General features: G+C 40.7%; 1 protein-coding gene across 8 annotated transcripts in view; it reads left to right on the top strand.

Annotated features, from left to right (window-relative positions):
• Positions 1-22,115, top strand: part of LOC119553817 (RNA-binding protein Musashi homolog Rbp6) — a 185,806-nt gene that overhangs the window by 44,835 nt on the left and 118,856 nt on the right. For all 8 annotated transcript variants that reach the window (XR_005219785.1, XM_037864442.1, XM_037864443.1 and 5 more), the window contains exon 4: positions 21,029-21,110. Coding sequence is in view for 7 of the 8 variants with exons in the window: in XM_037864442.1 (XP_037720370.1) it covers positions 21,029-21,110 (82 nt within the window). In the remaining variant the exon portion in view is untranslated. The remainder of the gene's footprint in view (positions 1-21,028; positions 21,111-22,115) is intronic.

The raw sequence follows: 22,115 nt of genomic DNA, 5'->3' as shown, positions 1-22,115 counted from the left end.
ATGGAGGGAGTGAGAGAAAGAGACGGGGAGAGATTTTCAGAAAGAGATGGCAAACCCTCGACTGATGGCTGTCTGGGCTGATTAGACTTAGAGACGAGGATAGACGACGGCGTGTAAATGGTCCCTGGCAAAAGGTGTTGATGATGATGTACATAAAGTGCCGCTGGCTGAAATGTCAGGGGATCAGGGGGATCCACAGGGGAAGGGGGAGGTAGAGAGAAGGGGGCCTTGGAGAACTGGCTAAAACTTGTCGCCGCGCACGGAAGCACAAAAATTGAATTGACATGACAGTCGGTTGTCCCTTCTCCAGCTGCTGCTCCCAGCTCACTGCTCACTGCTCCAGTTCCACATCCACTTCCACGTCCTTCTGCTCCTGCCACGGATCCCCAGGAACTGACAACAGTTTATGTTGGGCACGACAGTTCGGAGCACGCTTCATAAAATTCATTTCCGCGCCGCCGTCGCCGCTGCTCCTGCTGCTGCAAAAGTGATTAAAATTATAATTAAACTGTGATGGTTGTCCCTCTATCCCTCTTTTGCCAACTCTCCAGTTCTGGTATGCACAGGGAAAATAAGAAGGGGTCTTTTAAAGAAGAAATCGTTCTTGAAATAGGTACCTTCATATTATAAAACTCGAAATTACATAACACCTTGAAATGTTTTCAATAAGATATATTTCTTTTTTTACAAGAAATAATACAAATAAATACAAACTATATGTTAATTATTTTCCACAGTAAGGCTATATTGTATGATAATAATTTTAAGAGTTCCTCCTTTCTGTATGGCCACTATCCATTTCTCTGCGCCGCAGACAGCCCTAGGAATATTCAATTTACACTAAGCCCAACTCTCAAGTACACGCGGCGTATGAGCAATGTCCGAGGGGAAGTAAAGAGAAGGGGCACTTTTCAGGGAGGCATTCTATGCATTCAACATCCTATCCTGCAGTCTGTCCATGCATTCAACGGTTCATTGGTTGCTATAAATATATAATACGTGACAAATACGTGCCGAGTTCTTTTCAATCCGATTCTGCCACCCCAACTCATCCACCCACCCGCACACACACACTGCAAAACGTGTGTAGAGCATACAAATGTATGTACAAATCCTTGCCAGAACATTCGCCATACCTCACACAAAAAAAAAAAGGAAAATATGTGGGGAAAAAGAAAGAAATGGTTAGCAATAAAAGTGTTCAGCGTACTGTTGCATGTGGGGTGGTGGTGCAAAAAGGGGCGGGGAATTTCCAGCTCAGGTTGAGTCCAAGATGGAACGCACTTGTTGATTGGCACTCAATGTTGCGTCTTAAAGGATTGATGTACTGTCGTTGGAGGACCGAGAAAGGGTGTGTGGATGGTGGGTGGAGAAAGTGGATCCGAAAGTGGGGGCAGCAGTTGCCCAGGGCAACCACTGCAGCGATGCACGTGCACTGGCTGCCACCATCCACATTGCCACTGCAAAGGCACTGCGATCCCCTCACTTTTTCTGCCCGGGAAGTCACAAAAAACTCGGCAATTTTCGCTGCCAAATAAGTGGGAATTTTTAGTGGCTACCATGAATATTTTAGGGGGCAGAAAAAGACACTACCTCGATGGGATGGCTAAGTGAAAAATGGTTGCCGTGAATATTATAGGCTGAAAAGATAGATACACTATAGTTGGATAGCAGATAAGCAAGCACTCCCCAAATAAACTAAGAAAATATATTAAGAAGGAAAGACAGAAATTTTAAAAAGCACTAACCTTACCAAAAAATAAGCTCCTGAATATTAAAAAAATATTACATATATATTTTAACATATTTAATGCTAAATATAATGATTTTAAGTATTTTTCAAAGGTTTTTATTGTAAATTTAAGATGAACGAATTTGTAACTGTATTTTTTTGTTTTTAACATATATTTCGGCTTACAATAACAAATATAAAAATAATTAAATTTAGACATTGAATATATCTTAGTATCTAGGTTGTACATTTTGTATAATTTAGTGATATATTCCTGGGGAACCTACGTAATACTTTAAGAGCACTAATGCCTGAACGGTTGTCTCAACCAAAAATGTGTTGCTAAATACCTGCTTTCCGAAAATGTGTATAAAAGAGGTAGGGGTGTAAACTTTCCCTTTCAACCTCTTGACCTCTGACAGAGACCCTTGCGAAGGGCATGCCCGCAGTTGCCATAGTTTCATGGTGGGAATCATCAATCCATCCGTGCACCCATCCGTTCCCTACCCCCGCCTGGATCCTGCGCCCCCGAGTCATCCATCCATCCATCTATCCATCCATCGGCAACAAGCCCGAGCAATGAGCGCGCTTATTCCATTTGCTTAGACATGAACAAAACGGGGGAAAAAAGGCGGAGGACCCAATCCCAATCCCAGTCCAAATCCCAGACGCACAGATCAAAGGGGAATGGGAATGCGAGGGGAGGGGCGTTTGGAGGGGGGGGCTGGAAAAGCGCAAAAAAGGAAACGGAAATTGAAAATCTGAAGCTTTTGGAGAGCGAGTGAGCTGTGAATCCTATTTCAAGTGCAATCTTCAGTCGCAGGTTGAAAGTAATTCAATAGTTGGCGGCTCTGCGTGGGCCGTGGATTGCGCCCAGCCTCGTACCTCATCCTCCATTCCGGGGATTCCCGTCCTAAAGCTGGATCCTGCTGCTCCTGGCATTGAATGGCAATCGAGAGTGGCACGTAATGCCAACAATTGCACACCAATGCAAACACAGACGATGGGGCTGGAGAATAGAAAGGAGGATAGTTGAGGGATTGTAATGGGCTGGGGGTGGTGGAAAATGTGGACTGGCATTTGGGGTCGGGGTTGGGGAAAATGAGGGACCAGCTCATTGCTTGCATGTTGCACATTGCACGTTGCACGTGTGTAGATAACGTTTACTGTTGCGGCAGCAGCTGCTTAGGGCTTAGGTGGCTCCTACTGCTCAACCACTCAACCCGCCGTCGCCCTTTAACCCCCTTTCAAGGACCCCCCCACACCCCAACCCCAACCAGAGCGCCTCCCATGCGTACACGAAATTCATTTATGTGCACGCAAATCCCTAATCCCTAGTTTTTGCTGCCCGTTTGTCTCCTGCCTCCGGAATCCGCAATCCTCGAAGCGAGGATGCGACACCGACAACGATGCCGACAACATTTGCGGAAATGACTTTTGAGCGGTTCCTCCACGGCATCTGCCACCGACACTGCCACAGTCGCTCCTACCGCTTCCCCTGCAGAGAAAGAAATATTTGAGTGGTTACGTACATTTTTTGGGCAATCGAATCATTACAGAGACTACCACAATTCTTAAATAATTATAAGTAATCACAATTACAAGGGAAAACCAAATTTTAAAGTGTTTTTTAAGCGAGCTAAGACTGGCATTTTATATTTTATTGACTTTAAAACAGGCCTAAGTTATTTAAAAAGCCTAGAGGGGCTTATATTTATTTTGTTTACCAATTAAGCTGTATACGGATAAAAATACAAACCTGATAAATATTTTAAAAACATATTTTTAAATAGCATATTTTTATGATCCTTTACACTCAGAAAATAACAGATTAAGTCTTTTAATGCTTTAAAAAAACTACAAAAGACTTTTAATATAAGCATAAATGTGGTTCTTGTATTTGGGAGATATTTTAACAGGTTTTAGCTCGAATGTAATTTTAATATTTAATACAAACTTTTAAAGTCTAAGCTTTTAAAACACCACAAAATAATATCTCAGATTTCAGCTTGATATAGTTTGGCATCAAAGAAATAATAGAAAATTAAGTTGGATGATGTGGACTTTCAGAAAATGAGGGAACAATTAATTATTTTTGTTACAATTTGATACCTATATTATTAAATTTTCTTCCTGTGCACCCATTTCCCGTTTTCCTCTTGGGAAACCAGCGCTGTCCCTGCTCGGGCTTAGTAACAAAATTAAAGTTGCGCCTGCCACCAGTCGTCGCTGGCTCGCTCGTGCGTCCTGCATCCTTTTCGGCGGATGGTTGATGGCTTCTGGCTGTCGTTTGCTGTCCTTGCTGTCCTGGCCTCCTAGGATCCCCAGGTCCTCCTCGATCTCCTCACCTCACGCACCTGGCGACGCATCATCCAGCGCCACCGCCTGCGCCCGACACAAGATTGATGTAGCATTCATTTGATGCGGATTAGTATTTTATAGCTGCACTTCACTGCCACGTGGGGCAGCCAACGCACGAAAAGCAGATCCTGCACTGTTCCTGCTTCGATTTTCTTTTTGGCTATGTTTCTCCTATTTTGCACCCTTTCTTTTTGGAGAGGTATCTTCCATGTTTTCTTTTCTATGGTATATGATATACTTATCTTATAAAATCAGCAATTCGTACTTGCTACTTTAATCTTCTAGAAATGAAATCCGGAAAATATATTAAAATATAGCAATAATCTTGAAGGCCAAGGGAACCACAGTTTCCTAAGGGTAGTGGAGTGTTCGGCCTTTGAAGACGGGTTTAACCCCCGAACCCCTGCTGTTCCTGTTTCGCATTTTTTGTTGCTCTCGCATTCCTTGCAATTGATTGCTGCCCCCCTTTTCGTCCACGTCCATGTTTCGTTTGTGTGCGTGTCTTGCCCCCTCTGATTGGGGTCAGCTATTGACAGGGGCGTAGTGGCAGGGGGGGTGGAGAAGGGGGTGGCATGGTGGTTGTGCCCCGGGCTGTTGTTGTTGTTGTTTAGCTGCTAAGTTGCTTACTTGATTTGTAGCACAAATTCAATTCAATTGGCTCGCACTTTGGTAATCAATAGCATCTGACCCCAGGATTTGATTTCACTCGGCAACAAAGTTGGCAATACAAATCCAAGTGTTATACATATAACACCCAGCTTTTGTTATGAAATCGCTTTTGTAGCTCAATGGAAGAACATTGGATTTGATGTTAGGCAATAAGTAAAGAATTCTTAAAGAAAGAAATTGAGATACGAAATGTAGTCTGTTTTTTATAATTAATCTTTTATAACACTATGTATGGTGTTGTCTTTAAGAAAACTTTAGTGCCACAAGTGTCATTTTAATTAAATAAAAATATTTAAGATCATATCAGATACCCATCTGGACATGATTTTGAAGTTTAATATCAATAGTAAGCCATTTATATCTTCAAGTTTAATTACTCAACTTGAAAGCATAATTTTTCTCAGTGCCTTCGGACCGTCAATCATCTTGTTGGACAGTGTAAATCGTTTGCTGCCTGCTCGGTTTGATTTGTGGACTGTGTGTGGGTGGGGATCTGAGAGGTGGCTTTCTAAGGCATAACCGCAGGATAGGATAGATGGAATGCGAAGCTAAGTCTGCCGTCGGACGACGTAGTCGTTGCTGCAGCAGCGCTGCAAATTAATTAATTTTGACGAGACCAAGGAAATGGCAACCATTTTTCCTGACTGACTGCCTGTCTGCCTTGAAGCCCTGATGCCCGAGCATCAGCGTCAGCGGCAGCTTTGGCAAATATAAATTGTGTGCCGGGGTATGCAAAAGGCCATGCCGTGCCCTGCCACGCCCCCCCCCCTCAACTAACAGCCCCCTAATTTCCAGGCCCCTTCGATGGCTGCTGATGATGGGTGTGAGTGTAATTACTTGCACACCTGTCGACAGCTACACACATTTACTCACTCATTTAGTGGAGAGGCAGCGGGGGCAGGGAGCTACACAGGAAAAAAATAATGTAATTAGATTTCTACTTTAAATTTGTTTTTTTTCTAAGCAAAAAGAAAGGCTTTCTCTAAAACACATAAGAAGTAGAACATTGTATTGGAAGAATGATGTTGATAACAAATCAGCCGCTTTAAGCTCTTCTAGAACACTACAAATCTAACACACAACATTTTTAAAATAAATCAATTTACAAGATTTTTTAGTTTTCAATATAAAATAATTACAAATCATACGAATGGGAAAAGCTAAAAAGTAATTTTGAGTCTACTCGTTTTAGCTTTGATTGGTCAAGTGGTAAATTTCTATGCCCATTTATAAAATTTAAATAATGCAGCACATTTTCGCATATTTTGTAAAATCCACAGAATCTGTACAAGTTGTATTTAGTTGTTGAGTTTTTGTTGCAACAAAAACTAATTATTTTTCTGCCGCGACAGATGTTTCAGTTGCTAACCCTTCATGTTCGATGTTAAACTACAACTTTGCCTCTTTTTTCACTGTGCAAATAACAGAAAGAGAAGTTAGTTGCGGACCCAGCTGGCGGGTTAAAGTAATTTCGACCGCTCTACGAAGCCATTACAAGTCGCCGACTGGCAACTGCCAACTGCCACAATTGCAAATGATTTTCACTTTCAGATCGAAATGAATACTCCACTAGTCGGAGGAGCTGCTGCCCTCCATCCCATCCCCAGGCAGCCTCCCATTGGAGACGGAGCGCATAAATTTCCCGGCCTTACAGACATATGCACAGGTATATTTAGACACACCTTCACATCCTGCCACCCAAATACATATGTAAGTTTGGGGGCTCGAAGGTAGCGCTAAATGTTGCCGCTCTGCCTGATAAATGACCCTTGAACACCTTTAAGTCTTCGCCCGTTTCCCTCGCAATCCCAGAGCCAAAAACTTTGGCCTGACCGCCCTCGAGGCATATAAATTGAAAGCTATTTATCATACACATGCCACACACACTTTCACCCGGGGAAAGTGAGTTGTGCCCTGTGCGGCTGTGTGTGTGCGTGCGTATGTTAACTAAGTTTCTGGTTGCGCTTGGTTAGGCCCAGGATTCGTTCACGATTCGTCTCAGGATATAACTCCGGAGCAGCGAAAAACACGGAATGAAAGGCTGGAGCTACGAAATTGATCAGTGGGATTACGCCCATTAAGCAGGAAAAGGGTTAGACACAAGCTTACTGTGGAAATGTACATTGTCTCACAAATAAAACCATATTCTAAGTGTCTTAATATTTTCTTTGATGAGATACATTAAAAAATTAATATTCCTTAAAGGCTTAACCAAAGGTTAATTTACGTGAAAGTCAATTAACCTGCAGACTTGGTAGTGTTAACAGAAACGGGCTTTTTTAAAGGGACATCCTTCCTTTAAAGAGGTATATAAGAAAAATATTATAAACATTTTCAAATTATAAATTATAATTTACTTAAAATCCATTTATAACACTTGAATCTTAAGGTTCTAATGACTTATTTCTTGTACTCCCCACGGATTGCCTTTTCGTTTATCCCTTGTCATCAAAGTCGCTGCCAATAATCCATTTTGATCACGTTTAGTTTAAAGATAAGTCCCCATTTGGTCGCATTCTGCACGACGAAACCTTGATACCCCACTTCATCATGGGCATGTCAGAAACAAAAGCCCAAAAACACTTATTACCTCCAAATGGGGACGCTTCATTTCCGGCCACACTTCAAGCTAGATGCGGCTGAAGGATTTCTTTTTGGGTCCGGGCTCCTTTTTCATTTTCATTTTCATTTCCCTTTTCATTTTTATTTTTCGGTTTTGCCCGGCTGTTTTTTATATATTTTCTTGTTTTCTGTTTTTTTTTATTAACTCAAGCATTTCACTGTACATTTAATGCAACACTGAGCCGCATAAATTGCCACTGGCCTCGGCTCGTTTCTTGGCATGCGCCAGCTGCTCCGGCCACTCCCACTTCCCGCACCGCCCCTCGCCCAATCTCTATTAGTCTCATATGTGCCATAAAAATTCGTATAATCGTAGAAAGCCTGCGGCTCCCCCTCTGTCACCATCTCCATCTCCGTCGCTGTCTCTTGTCGTTTGTCTCGCTGGTGAATCCGCATCCGCAGAAATCGTTTTCGTCTGCCATCCGCTCGAAATGGCAGCTGGATGCAATCCAAGGCCATTGTTTTCCATAGTTAGCCACTGCCATGGCCGCCTGTGGTGCCCCAGAAATAACCATAATAGTACAGTACAAAAATTGTGGTTGTCCGGGGCTGATAAGGTGGTAAACTTTAAATTGAAAGTCGAACAGGGAATATTTCGACTTAAAAAATATTTTAAATTATGTCTTTAACCTCAAAAAAAATGTTAATTTAATATTTCTATGGTAATTTATAATTTAAAAATAATTTAACATTCAAAGCGACCATTTTATTCTTATTTTATGGTCATTCTTGCTTCTTATGGTATTCTAAAAATGTATACTTTTATAGTGCTTTATAAAGCTTAACGCATTTTAATCTTCGATTTCTTTACAGCCTTATATTTAATAATTGAATGATGGAAATGGTATACATAAGTATATATAAGAAATATGACTAATTTTAAGAATAATTTTCTTAAATATTTTTTAAAATATAAATAAAATATTTTTCCGCTTGCATCAGCTGCCAGAGGGTATATAAAAACAAAATGTTCTGCAGCTGGAGTGCTTCGATCATATTGTGACAATTTCTGAACTCATTTAAAAGTCACTTCCAGGCCATTACTTCTGTATGTCCTGATCCCTATTCCCTTGGCGCTTCCTGCAGCCCTGAGCCTCTCAAGCTCGCCGGCTTAACTTCTTAGCCCAAACTCCTTGGAGTCTCGAATGTTTCCGGCATCAGTTGGCAAACTTCAAAATGCATTCGCACAGCAGGACCTTTGCGCCCCGACCAAAAATACCAGAAATGGCAAGCACAACAAATGACAACAGATTTACGGCTACAAAGTCTAATTAGCGATAAAGACTCCTCTAATATTTGTCACTTGAGACCGAAAAATGGCAGTAGCAATTGCGGTAGGGCTTTTGGGAGTTGGCTTTTGGCTTTTTGGGGGCCAGAGGGGTGAAATCCGCGCCGCAAAACGCTGCCAAATTGCAGCTGGAAGTTGTTGTTTTTCCCGCTGGCAGCCAAAGCAGATTTCCCCCATTTTGTTTATGAAAAACGAAGATAACACAAGCGGGGCCGGGAAGGTGGAAAATCCTGGCGCTTCTTGGGCCAAAAATTTCCATTGAAGGCTGCGGAGGAGGCGTCGGTTTTTCCAGCCACGGATTAATTGCAAAAGGTGAGCTCCTCTCTCACACAGAGAAAAGCCTGAGTTTTCCCGCCCATCCAAAATGGGGCGGGTGGGTTGGCCATTAGGCAAAAGGTGGGCGGGGCCAACTCAACTCATTTGGCATTTCGAGTGCTTTTTGACTGGTTTTATTGTTGTTTTGGTTTTCGGTTTGCCTTCGGTCTGGCTGCCAACAGCGATAAAATAAAATACACAGCAAACGAGCGAAACTCCCAACAAACAAACAACCAAAACTCGGTCTGAAACAGCAGGAGATTATTTTTGGTCTAGATCCAAAAAGTCGTTGGCCATAAAAACTTAACGTTTTTGCCATTTTGACCACAAAATGATGCATTATCCCCAGTAACGATAACTTTCCGGGCACAACCTGAGCCTGATTAGCTCAATTTGACACTAGGGACAGGGTCTTAAAACAAACTATTGGTACTTTATCTACCCCGAAAACTTGGCAGGGAGGGGCTATTGGAAAACAAAAAGGAAAACCGTTCGAAGAAAACTCATTTGCTTACTTGGCCTTATTGAAATTTTATGCAAAAACTCAAAGTCGAATGAAAACTCACGTCATGACTGGGCAATAATTTGTTGTCCTGCCCCACATTTTCCTCCTTTTCCGGGGTCCTGCGGAAAATGTTCATCTAATATTGCCATGGGCCCTCGTGCAATTGCCGTTTCAAAATTTATTTCACTTTGCACAGTCAAATGAAAATGAGAAAATCGGGAAATCCCTGCACGAAAATCGAATATTTGTTACCCTGACTTGGAAAGTTGATTGGATTCCACTTACTCCTTAAAATGAGATTTAAGTTATTTTCATCTGGAAACCTTTAAGATATTATGTGGGCAGCATATATAGAGGTTGTAACTTATCTTTTATAAAAATCTCTAATGATTAAATGATTTTTTATGCCTAAACTTACTATTACTTGTGCTTCCTTAAGAGAAAACCCCTTGATAATTACTTAGGTATCTTTGATAGAAAGCTTATTCTTAGCTATTCAAATTTTACAACAAGAAAAACCTATTCAATATCTTCTATAGACTTCTGCTTTTATCTTGGTACTTTGCTTTTTACCATAATCATAATTTCCTGTGTAAAGTTTTTCCTACCCAAGTGCTTGATTTTTATTCAATAATCTCCTCCACACTTTAGTCCGTACCCACTTCACTTTACTGTGTTATTCTTTATCAGCTTCTTATGGTATTCATAAGACTCTTCTCCGAGGATGTACCATATAATAAAGAACCAAAACACTAAGAGAGAGGAACAGGGAAAAAAACGAGCTCGCGTAACAATGAAATTGATACTTTTTTAAATGGAGGAAACTGCGGGGGATTTTCCAAGGGGTGGTCGATGGAAGAGGGGGCGTTGATTCTTGTGAGGGGGGGATGGTTCTTGTTCTGGGGGGGAGGGTGGCTTATGCCTCAAGAGCTGTTTGCTCGTCAAGTGGGGGCCGAGTGATGAGAGGGCTGGGTTGGGGATGGGAATCATGTGGTACGTGCTGGGAATGCGTGAGAGATTTTTATTTGCGGGGCTATCGATACACTTCCGAAAAAAACAAAACGAAAATAACGCACCAACAGACACAGATAAATATGTATGTATTCAAAAAACAAATGGAAAATTTAATGATTATTTGCTTAGCTAATGCCGCACAAAGTGGACCGAAGTGAGCTATGATCTGTGGCCACTTTTCCACTGGCCCTTCCCCCCACATTGCGCATACGCCCCGTGGCACATTTGATTGCTCGGCATCAATATTTCCATTCCACCCACTCGGCCTTTGACCATTTCCCATCCTGTTGCTCCTATTTTTCAGCTTAGCAAATTAGCAGATGTGCAAAATTTGCATATTTGTTGCTTCCATTCGGGACCAGAGATCTGTTCTGTCGCTTTCACCGTTTCCCCAGCTTTTCCCGGGCATTTCTCCGTTGGCATTTCTCTTCCACTGGCTTGCATTTGTTTACCATTTCGATTTGGCACAATTTGTCACTGGCAGGCTGTCATCTTATGGCTTGTTAGTTGGGTTTGTTTGCCTGTTTGCCCAGCCAGCTTATGGACACCAACAAGTGCCCGGGTCGACTTTAAAGGATCTCTCGCCGGCTTTCGGGCTCCCAGGACTCTCCGTCTCTCCGTCGTTTCTGTCCGTGTCCCTGTCTCATCTCTGACTGATATGTGGCAGGCTTTGTCGCTGTCGTTTCCCCATCCTGTTTTCTCCTCAGACTTTGTGCAGAGGGAGAAATGTACTGCTTAGAAGAAAATCATGTTTAAGAATTCCATTTTTTATTCATATTTTTTGTAAATAAATTTTTTTTATGTACTGTCACTATATCACATTGCTTTTTATAAAGGATGCTATAGAATATTATAGGCAAATTGTAAAATATTATTATACAGACAGGTCTGTAACTAAGAGAAGACTACAAATATGATATTTGTTTTAAATTGTCTTATGATTAGGTATTTTTTTTTAAATATATTACAAATAATATTTAGTAAATTAAGCAGGATACATTTCTAAGCCACACAAATAAACCTTTTTTTATTTAGGAACCGTTTTAAATTTGATAAGAATTATTTTGGGATACCAATTTGTTAAAAAACACTTAAATTTAGCTCTTTTAAAAAGAGTGATTGTATTTTTCTATATTTATAACAAGGATTACTTGTGTTTAGGCATATAGACTTGCAAATTTTGGAAGTTTTTTAAGTACATCTTATAGTAAGATATGCAAGTCCTAGTTTTCTAAAGATCAGCCTACAGGATTCCTTGTTTTTTCTCCGTGCACGAATGTATGTGAGCGCTGTAGCCTTGTCCTCGACGCCGTCGTTTTTGTTTACACAGTTGGTAATGCTGTTGTTCCTGCTGCTCCTGCAGCGCCCATCCTTGGACCCACTTCCCCTTTTCCACTCCGCATTTACCCATCCCCATCCCCAACCCAATCCCCATCCCCATCCACTCAGCTGGTCAACGTGTGGCTGCTTATTGTTGCCTCCCTGCCTCTCCGGTTAAGTGTCAATTTGATGCTGCTGCTTTTTCATGTTTCATGTTGCCACCACTTCTGGGCCCTGCTCAGTTCTGTTTGCCATAAGTGCCACACATTTTGTATAGCAAGTTAAGCCACTAATGAGGCGGCCACCTGCCGCTGCCAATGCCAATCAACTGGGCAAGCAGCCAGCGAGTGTAAACACAAAACTAAATTGCTTGGTAATTAGTATGAAAAATTGCGTGTAACAACAACGGCAAAAAATAAAACCCAGCGAGGGAAAATCCATTTGGAAAATGAAATGAAAAGTTGTTAGGTGGATGTATCTCGTTATGGAATAGCATAAGCTTCAAGCTTTAAAGAGCTCTCGTCAAACTTGGGTGAACCCATATATCTCAGCTTGAAAATCAATTTAATTGATCAGTTTCAGAAACAATTGTTCAGATACAAACATTGAACCCAATAAATATTATTATTCCTTTTAATTTGTGCTAATTAAATTCATACTTCAAATATCAATTCATAAACGATAATCAATTAATAATCACGCTGGCAAATGTCAAATTAAAATTAATTTAAATTTAATTTGAAATGTAATTGATGTTTGAAATATGCTGGGCTTTAAAATATATGATACTATATTTAATATAATTTAAAGAGCTTTAACATGATATTAGAAAATATAGAAAAAGGTACCATTTATTTATTGAATAATAAAGATCCCGAAATGACATTGTAAAAATGTATCTGCCAAGATTTCAACTCTATTATCCTCCCTTCTTGATTATCCGTGCGGTGGAATGTCAAAATTGTAACCTCTAATCTGTCCCTCATCAACATTTCAACAGCTGAAATGTGATTGGGAAATCTATGCCGACTGGGGGCCAAAGCGACCTGGGAGATTCAATTATTGCCGGGCCTCCTTGAGGACGACCTCTGCAACCCTTTCGCTGCATTCCAAGTTTTTGGGATAAGCTCGAGCACACTTTCCACTCGGCGCTGCCACGAAACCCACTTCAATTTTTAATGAATCCAATTTCGGGCTGCTGTTCTGGCTGAGTTGCTGTGCGTACTTTTTCTGTTCTTTTTTTTTACTCCGTTTTTGTTGTTTTGCATTAATTTCATAATTTTCTGCTATTAATTATAATAGAATTTTTCAGTCCGTCTCCGTTGCCGGGGCGCCAAAAGTTTTTCCAACGTTTCGTTTGGTTCGGTTTGGTTTCGTTTCGTGCGCTCTCTTGCCGTTATTATTATTATTATTATCGGCCACCATCATATGCCCGTAATTAAAACTTATTTCGGGGTTTTTGTGTAGCCAACAAACCAAGAACTTAACTCGCCTTACCCTTGGCAATCAGCGGTAGAGATTTCCTTGGATGGATGGGGTTGCTTTTTGGGAGGAAGAATGGGTTGGGGATGGGGTTGCCAACACTTTAATACGTCGAAATCTTGGACGCACGTTCTTAAGTAATGGATTCAATTATAAAGTTAAAATCCTCGGCGGCTTTCCTGCTCATCCTGTTGCCCCCCTTTCCAATGGGGGCTGCGTCATCGCCATCGCGCCGGCAATCCAACTGGAAGTGATTCGCATAAATTCACAATAATTTATAAGGAAATCCTTTAGAGCTCCCCCATCTTTCCGGGCACCGCCTCCTTTTGGCCCGATAGTCGCATTTTGGTTTATTGCGTCGAACGCTTGACCCTTTTGTTCCTGTATCCCCATCATCCTTATTGACTCTGTCTTTCTATATAGAAAATATATCATTGAGCATTGAGAGAAAAATAAAGAATTTATTACTAGTTTAATATTCAATTTATAATATTAAATACTAAAGGATAAACGTATCATTTATAATAACATAAACTTAGCAATTACTTAAATAAGCTTACATATTTCATTTTAGTTTATTAGGTTCACTTACAGTTTGAAAATGGTTATCCATGTTTAACAAATTGGGGGATAAGCTTTCAATATTTAAGGGAAAATTCAAAGTGCTGAATGATCTATCTGTAACCAACGCTTAATAAAGGAATTTAAAACTTTTAAAAAACTTTTTGAAGGGAACCAAGTGAGGCTCTGTTTTTTCCAGTGATTGAGTGAGTGGTGGCATATCTATCTACATACTTCACCTGACTTTGGTCATCCTTTTGCCCTTTCTCCTGGCTGTTACTTTTTAATTTGCTTTCAGTGATTTCCACGACGATTTACCTTGACTGCTGGAAATTTATTCCACTTGGCTGCATTGGCAACAAAAAAGTCCGAGTGCAGAGACGGAATAGGAAACGAGCTGAGGAGACTTTGCATTCAGTGGGAGACTGAGCCCGAGACCGAGACCTTTCATCCTGGTTCGCTTCGTCCTACCGCCGCACTTTCCCAAATCAATTGATTCGTATGCGTTCACAGTCGTCCTCGTCGCATATCCTGCGTGGAGGACATCTGCTGGGGGAACTTAAGACCCCCCTTTCAGGAACATCTTGACCCTTTTTGTGCTTGACTTCTCGGCTCTTGTCTGGATCTTTGTCTCCACTGGACCCCCTTTTATGCGCCGTTGTTTACGTGGTGGGCGTATTGCGGCCAGGGCTGGACATTAGCATGCTTTTGATGCTGCCCTGGGTCCTGGATCCTGAATCCTGGACCCTGTGTCGTGCAGAGATAAGAAAAACCACCCACTTCCACTTTCTTTCTGGTCCGAAAGTTTTGGCTTTGTGTGCGTGGAAAGTTTTCACCGCCTTTTGTTTAACCAGCGCTTCTTCAACTTGCCTACTTTCTGGCCTTTGTTTTCCATCAAGTTTGGACTTTGATTTTTGACATTCTGTTTAGTTTGGAGTTTACCTACCTTGTGTTTGGTGACCCATTGTCCGTATTTAAATGACTTGACCCGAACAAAGGCGGATCCAGATACGGAACACTCGTCCAGGGCACCCCGGCCATTCATCAATCATTTGGTGCGTTGATTTTAATTTGTGCGTCTCAACTTTGAACGCAGCTCACATAAATTATTCAAAGTTGCCGACTCAGATATATTCGACCCACCGCCCCCCAAAAATCTCCAATATCCAATGCAATTATGGTAAGTGCCGTTTGCAAGTTATAGCAATCCATAAGTCTATGACTTGCCATTGCCATAAATCGCACTAAGTTGGGCCAACATTCACCGTAGATCAGGTGAAAATGTTGACGCTTGTAAACAAGTTTTCCATTCTTGAGCCATTGAGTAGGGTTATGGGATTTTGCGTGGGCGCAGAGTTCTCAAGAGGAGAGTGTTATGCGTATGGTAAAGTTTTTCCCATATATTTATCTATCCCAAATCAGAGAGCTTAGTTTCATATGCATGAAGATGTTTACCGCGAAAGTTTCAAAAGGGGCTTGAAACTCCTCTAAGCATATCATAATTAAAACAGTTGCTCCTTATACGGGCCCAGATTAGGTAAAGAGATCAAAGTGGGTCTTATCTGGGTATAATTGTTTGGTTTGGAAATGCCAAGGCTGAAATTATTTCAATTATTGTTCTATTGGAGTTGTAATGTAGTTAAAGAAGGTTTTTTTTTAAGGATTTCAAAGTTGGTTATGTTTTCTAAATATATTTTTAGAAAGCCTAAGTTAAGATTTTAGAGAAAACGTTTTGGGTATTATGGTTTAAGAAGGGTTCCCACTGGCTTTGCTTTGCTTTTAAAAGACGAACAACTTTTTAAGATATTTAAGATAAAATATTTTTATAGACACTTTTTGTATGACTTCAAAATATTATAAAATCTCTTAGAGCATTCGATATTCGATCTTTTTGGTATCTCGCCCTGGCAACTTGTCCAAATATTATTATTTACGGCTTAGGGCGAAGAGCAAACAGCGACAACTGTTACCCGTAGCCCTCGGGGGCTCAACCTTAACCCCTTAAAGCCGGCGTAATTCACTAAGCGAAAGGCAGGCCGTCGCAGGGCGAAGATTCCAGGGGGTCAAAGGGGGACTGGAACGGAACGTGCGTTGTCTTGTCGCAAAGTTTTTAAGACTTGCTTGACCGACCTTTGTCAAAAGTTGTTGGAGCGCATGAAAAATGATGCTACCGACCGGGATGTGTTACAACAGGCTCTACTGGTCCCATCGTCCCGTCTCCCTCTTTATCTATAGCCCCGTCTCTTTCCGCTTCGCTCTGTGTATCTCTGTCTTCCAGTGAATTGCCATCTCGTTTGCTGTTCAGACAAAATAGCAATTTGCGTTTTCCAACAAAACGATACGCTGGGGGAAAAATAAGGACTGCAAATCGTTGTGTTTTAGTAAGTTCTAGAAAATATTTTGGATTAACCGAAACTATAAATGATAAGAGTGACGGATGAAAATACCTTTGTAATCATAGAATAACTTTATATTTGAGTATGGTAGTTTTTAAGTTGAATGTAAATATATAACATTTATTGTTGAATTTTTTTTTATAGTGACCTATCAAACTTTTATATCAAATACGATATATGCGCTTTTTTATTCCAAATTCATTTATAAAATGGAATAGTACACATAGATTTTTATGAAAATAATGTTTTTAACTCCTTCCAAAAAAGTTGACTAACTTGATTTGAAATTCAGTTATCTTTAAAATTTTAGTTTAACACCAATTTTTCTCTCAGTGTGGGTCAGGGCAGAGCTAAACCGAATGGAACAGAAGCTGAGCTTTAGTTTTTGTTGCTCTGACTGCCAGTTGCCTCAGTTCGCCTCACAATTGATTGAAATCCCTTTGCGCACACCTTTTTCACTCGTTCTGTTTTTTGTTGCTGTTTTGCTGCTGTGTAGTTTTCCAGCATTTTCCAAAGACCACCCAGCCCCCCTGCCACCCCCTCCGCCGCCTAAGCTCACCGCAGAGAGCACACAACTTCCGCTTTCTTTGGCAAAAACAATAGAAAGCACATAAATTTATGGTTTCAGCATTGTGCTTTTGACAACATGTGCGGTGGCCTATTGGGGACCTTTTTAGGGGGGCGGGGTGGCGTTGAGGGGTTAAGGGCTGCCAGAACGTTAAGGGGTTAATATGCCTGCAACCGCAAAACGGATTGCCTTGGGTGGATTGGCTGGGGGGGCCACCGAGTTTTCTTATAAATAATCCCAGTAAATGGATTCGGGATAAATTTGCCTGTGAGTGTGTGTGTATTTGTGTGCCTGCTTGAACTAATTACCTGCAAATCCATTTTCTTGCCCAGATTGAACCTATTTTGTTTATCGCTTATTGTTTTCACCCCAAACCAAAAATGCAACAATCAAAATTTCCACTTTTGCGTTGGCCTGGTGTGGTAACTTTAATGTTTTTGGCATTTTCTTGCAGCTGTTTCGCTCTGCGGTCCAGGACCCTCTCGCTCCCTCTCACTCCCTCTCGCTCGCACACGCTATCCCCCTTCAAAATTTATGTTTGCCGGCTATGAAAATGAAATGACTGTGGTAAACATTTTAATTAAATCCAAGTTTGGCTTTTGGCCCGTTACAATATATTTCGCTCTTGTCGCCGCTGCTCCTTTCGTCTTTCCTTTCATCTCCCCTCCGTTTTTGTTATGTGTATTTTATTTTATTTGTACTTTTTCCCATCCGTTGGGTAGCAAATAAATTTTAATTTTATTTTTATTTTTATTTTGCCGCGTTTTAATTTGTTGACCATTTCCTTTTTTTTTTCTCATTTCATTTTTACCAGTTTTTTGCTTCTTCACATTTACACATTTATTTTGTTTGCCAGCTTTTCTATTGGCCATGTTGGTCTTTCGGAGGCGGGGGCGTGGCAGAAGGCGGGTTTTGGCCGGTCAAGTGACAGTTGGCACTGAGCTCTGCTAAATGGGCGGTGAAAGGGGTTGGCGGGGCCTGCAGACGAGCTCGCAAATATGAAATGCAAAACAAACTTTGCAGCTGTCACTCAAAACTGAACGTCGCATTGGATGACAGCAAGGTGGGCGGAGAAGGGGTCTTCCAAGCGGGGAGGGGGGTGGGTGCACTGTGAGAAACGGCGAAGGGTTAATTGGACGGAAAGGTATGCTCTGTGTGTGAAATATTGTGTGCGGCAGTGGGATATAGCGCACTGATTGACACGTTGATGATGACTTCATTTTGGCATTTCACCGGGAATCTGGTTTTAGAGCAGGGAGTCACATGTAAATCAAAAATAAATCGGGGTTCTTATAGGAGGTTCATGAGTGCAAGTGGTAGTTTATTGGGAAACCATGTAATTACCACTTTAAAATAAAGGGTTAAGAGTTAAAGAAAAAGGTGGATTAATAAAAAATGTTTTATTGATTAAAAAGCAGAAGAGGTATTATAGAATTCCAAATGAAAGCTATTGGCTTTAATATTTACAATTAAGTGATCATATTTCATTAAATGAAGCCTTATTAAAATTAAAATATTAAGGTAAATTGGTTAAAAATCATTGAAAAAAGAAGCTGTAACTAAGAGTATAATTTATGTTGGAGTTCATTTAGATTTTATAAGATAGACCTGTCAAACGACTTGCTAACTTCAGTAGCGACCGTAACGAATGAACTGCGAATTCTCATTTCCGGTGACCCACTCAATCACAGCTATGGAGAATGGGTTACTCCAACTGGTTTATTTACACCTCAACTTCAACTAATGGCCAAGTCCTGCCATAGGATAGTGTCACCCCACCTGACCCACCACCCCCCTCCCACAGACCCCTCTCCCAAGGACATAGAGGGGCAATTGGCCATTAAAAGTTAAAGTGTAGCATACTTTGCAGCGCCACATACGCAACGAACGTAACGAAATGGAACGCAACCCTTTGGCTGCCCCATCAATTTGCATGCCGCACACGCACACACACACACACACTCGGCCCCGCTTTCCCATTTCCCCATTTCCATCTACCATTTTCCACATCCACATGCCACTCGAACCGCTGCGCCAGTTGCTGTTGTTATTTATGGTTCCAAAACTGTCATAAGCAAACAAATTGTTTTTTATTGTTCATAATTATTGTGCATACTTATGTAAATCACGCGACGAGCTTCGCGTTTTGCGTTGCATTGCCCCCACTTGACTGTCTGCCTGGGTGTGTGTTGAACCCTCCGCACCCTACCAACCCATTTTTCACCCCATTTCCCACCCTTTTTTTAACCCTTTCCTCCACCCACTTTGTTCATGCACTTGTAAAAAATGTTAACTCGATTTGAAATGAGAAAAAATGTATTCTTTCTGTAATATTACTAAGAAATAGCTATAAACGTTGAGTACGTTAAGTAAGAATGTGCATATGATACTTATATTAAAAGTTCTGTAAACATGTAACAATAGAAAATACCTATCCTAAGACTGCTTTACAATCACTACTTTATGAAGAACGAAAATTACATTATTTTCCGAAATACTAATACTTTCCAGAAATACTTCGAATGAAAATAATATACAATAGGAACTTCAGTCCTATGTGGGTATACCTTTCCAAAGACATCTTTGGAAACACTACCTTATGAAGGAAAAAAATTATATTCTAACCAGAAATATTTTAAATTAAAATGTAATGACAACAGGAACTTGAGAAATATATGGGTATACCTTTCCTTTCCTAAGATATCTTTGGAATCACTACCTTATAAAGGGAGACTTTGGTATTCTTTCCAGAACTTATGTTAGTAAAATATATAATATAATATTTTCAGGTAACCTCTCACTTTTAGAACATTTTATTAGTTTTTTTTTTATAACTTCTTTGTTTAAGTGTAGCTTTTTGCATCGACACAAGGCGCAACTAGTTGCTCTAGCTTTGTTTTTGGTGCGTGTGTGTTGGCGGTGCTGCGATTTCTGGGATGGGGTAGTGGTGCGATGGTGATGGTAATGGTGGTGGAGCTGGTTCCCTGGTGCGATTTCTCGCACCACATTTATGGCCGTAGCGTCTTGGCCACGCGGCGTGAGCGGCAAAATCGTTTGTTTTATTGAATTTTTATTGTAGTTTGAATTTATGACGCAAGCGTCGACACTCGACTGGATTAGGGTTCCTCCGCCAGCAGCCGACGGGCGAGAGATGACTTTATCGGTTTTATTTTGCTTGTTTTTGCTGCATTAAATCGCAGCCAACGAGCCTTGGTATCTGTCGTGCGGCTACCCCCCTCCCATTCCAGTACCCCGCCCCTGGTCGCGTTTGTCTGGCAATTTTGTTGGAATAACTTCAGTGTTGCGTTTGTGTGCGTACGTGCCGCTGAAGTGCTTCCATCCGGACGGAGTCCTGCGCCGCCCCATCCCCAATCCACCATCCGTGATCCTTCATCCTCCATCCGCGTCCGCATCCTCCGAACGGGAGTCAGAGTCAGATTAGCTCGCAAAACCGCAGACAACAGCTGCCGCTGGCAACCAAAGCAGCGAGTCTGAAGTGGTCTGCGTACTTTGTGTGTGTTTACAGGCAGAGAAATGCAATAAAACTCAGGGTAAATATTTAAGAAATATGTTAAAATACATTCAGTTATGATTTGTTATAAAAATATTAGAGGTATAGAAGGTCTTGGATCCTTAGATCAGTAGAATATACATATTTAGGCAGGTAAGTTTCAGAGACTAAAGGGATGTTTATTAATTTTTCAAAAAATTAAACTCTAGAACGCAACTTATTAGAGTCAAAATATTTTTAAAGTGAATGGATGGTATTATCTTTTATATAAAAAGAGGGTGTCTATTTATAAATATTATAAACCTAAGTTTTAAAAATATTTTGGGTCGTTAAGAGATGTTAAAGATATATTTTTCTTAGTGCATCCTGCGAGTATGCATGTGAATAATGTCCAGTTGCGTATGCAAAGGGTGTGGAAAGGGGGTTTTTTCGGGAGGAGACGACCCTCTGCCGGGAGGGAGAAGAAATTTTCGGGGTCCCCAACCAGTTTGTTTATTTGGGCATCACGCGAAATTCGTTTTTATCCCTTTTATTTTTTGTTTTCAGTTTACTTTTATTAAGCGTATAACGAAATTAGTAACTTTGGCATCGTGATTTTGATGGCCGTACTTGCGTGTAACCCCAGTACATTTCATAAACCTGCTTTGATTGATTATTCACTGCATTTGTTTATCTTTCTTTCAGAGAGCTTACGCGATTACTTCGGACGATATGGTGATATCTCAGAGGCTATGGTCATGAAGGATCCCACGACGCGCAGATCCAGGTGAGTAATTTTGGGGTTGGTTGGAAATTGGGGAATAATCTATAGAATGTTGAAGATTTTCTGGGATAATTATAAAGATCTTGAAATAATATCGTAGGATTCTTTTAAAAGCGATAGAACCCTTTTGTAAAATCAAAATGTGTCAAAAGTTGAAAAGTTAACATCTCGTAAGTTTTATTGTACCTCTGGTTTCTCTTTAATGTGCTCACATTTTCCTGGCCTTTGATTTATCAATCAAAAAGTTCTTCCTCATTCTACCCCAATAGGTATCCGAATTCGAACTGATTTTAATTATTTCCTATTTTCGTGTAATAAATTTGTAGCCCCGGCAACCTTTTACCTTTCTGTTGACCTCTCTATCACTCATCTGCCGACCCTACACGTTTGTGCCATCTTTGTTGGCGTTGTTGTTTATGGCCATGCACGGCTGCATCCATTTCCAAATTTGAACAGTTTGGTTAACCGCTAATTGGTTTTCATTTTCATTGATTTTATTTTTTTACCCCCTGTGTTACTCTACCTATTACTCCGTTTTTCCGCCCCCGCTTTTCCTTTGCACATGTGTGTGTGTGTGAGTGTGGATTTCTGTGTTGTGTATTTTTCCCCGTAACGTTTGTCATTTGTTGCGGTTTCGATCAACTTTCAGTTGGCTGAACGTGGCCAATACCCCTGGAACCCCAACGTCCAATCGTGTACTTTGACCTTATTTAAAAATGCTTAACGTAAATTAGCTGGTTTTTGCGGACAGTATGAATAATGAGATGGCATTTAAACGAGTCAATTTCAATTTCAATATACAGCAAATAAAATTGAAGACCAGTCAACGCGGAAGTAATTAAATACAGCTTTCTTATTTAGCTAATTAAGCTGTTTATGAATCCGTTTAAAAGTTTTTGTATTAAGCTTATATCAGGCGCTAAATTTTAAAAGTTTTTTAATGTTTTTAATTTAATTTATCTTGAGCCATCCCCTTAAACAACTTGCTTGTTATTTAAATGTTTGAGG

The sequence above is a fragment of the Drosophila subpulchrella genome, chromosome 3L (genome assembly GCF_014743375.2).
Source record: "Drosophila subpulchrella strain 33 F10 #4 breed RU33 chromosome 3L, RU_Dsub_v1.1 Primary Assembly, whole genome shotgun sequence".
NCBI lineage: Eukaryota > Metazoa > Arthropoda > Insecta > Diptera > Drosophilidae > Drosophila > Drosophila subpulchrella.
Note: the sequence above shows the minus strand (reverse complement) of the source record. Positions and strands in the feature narration are given on the sequence as shown.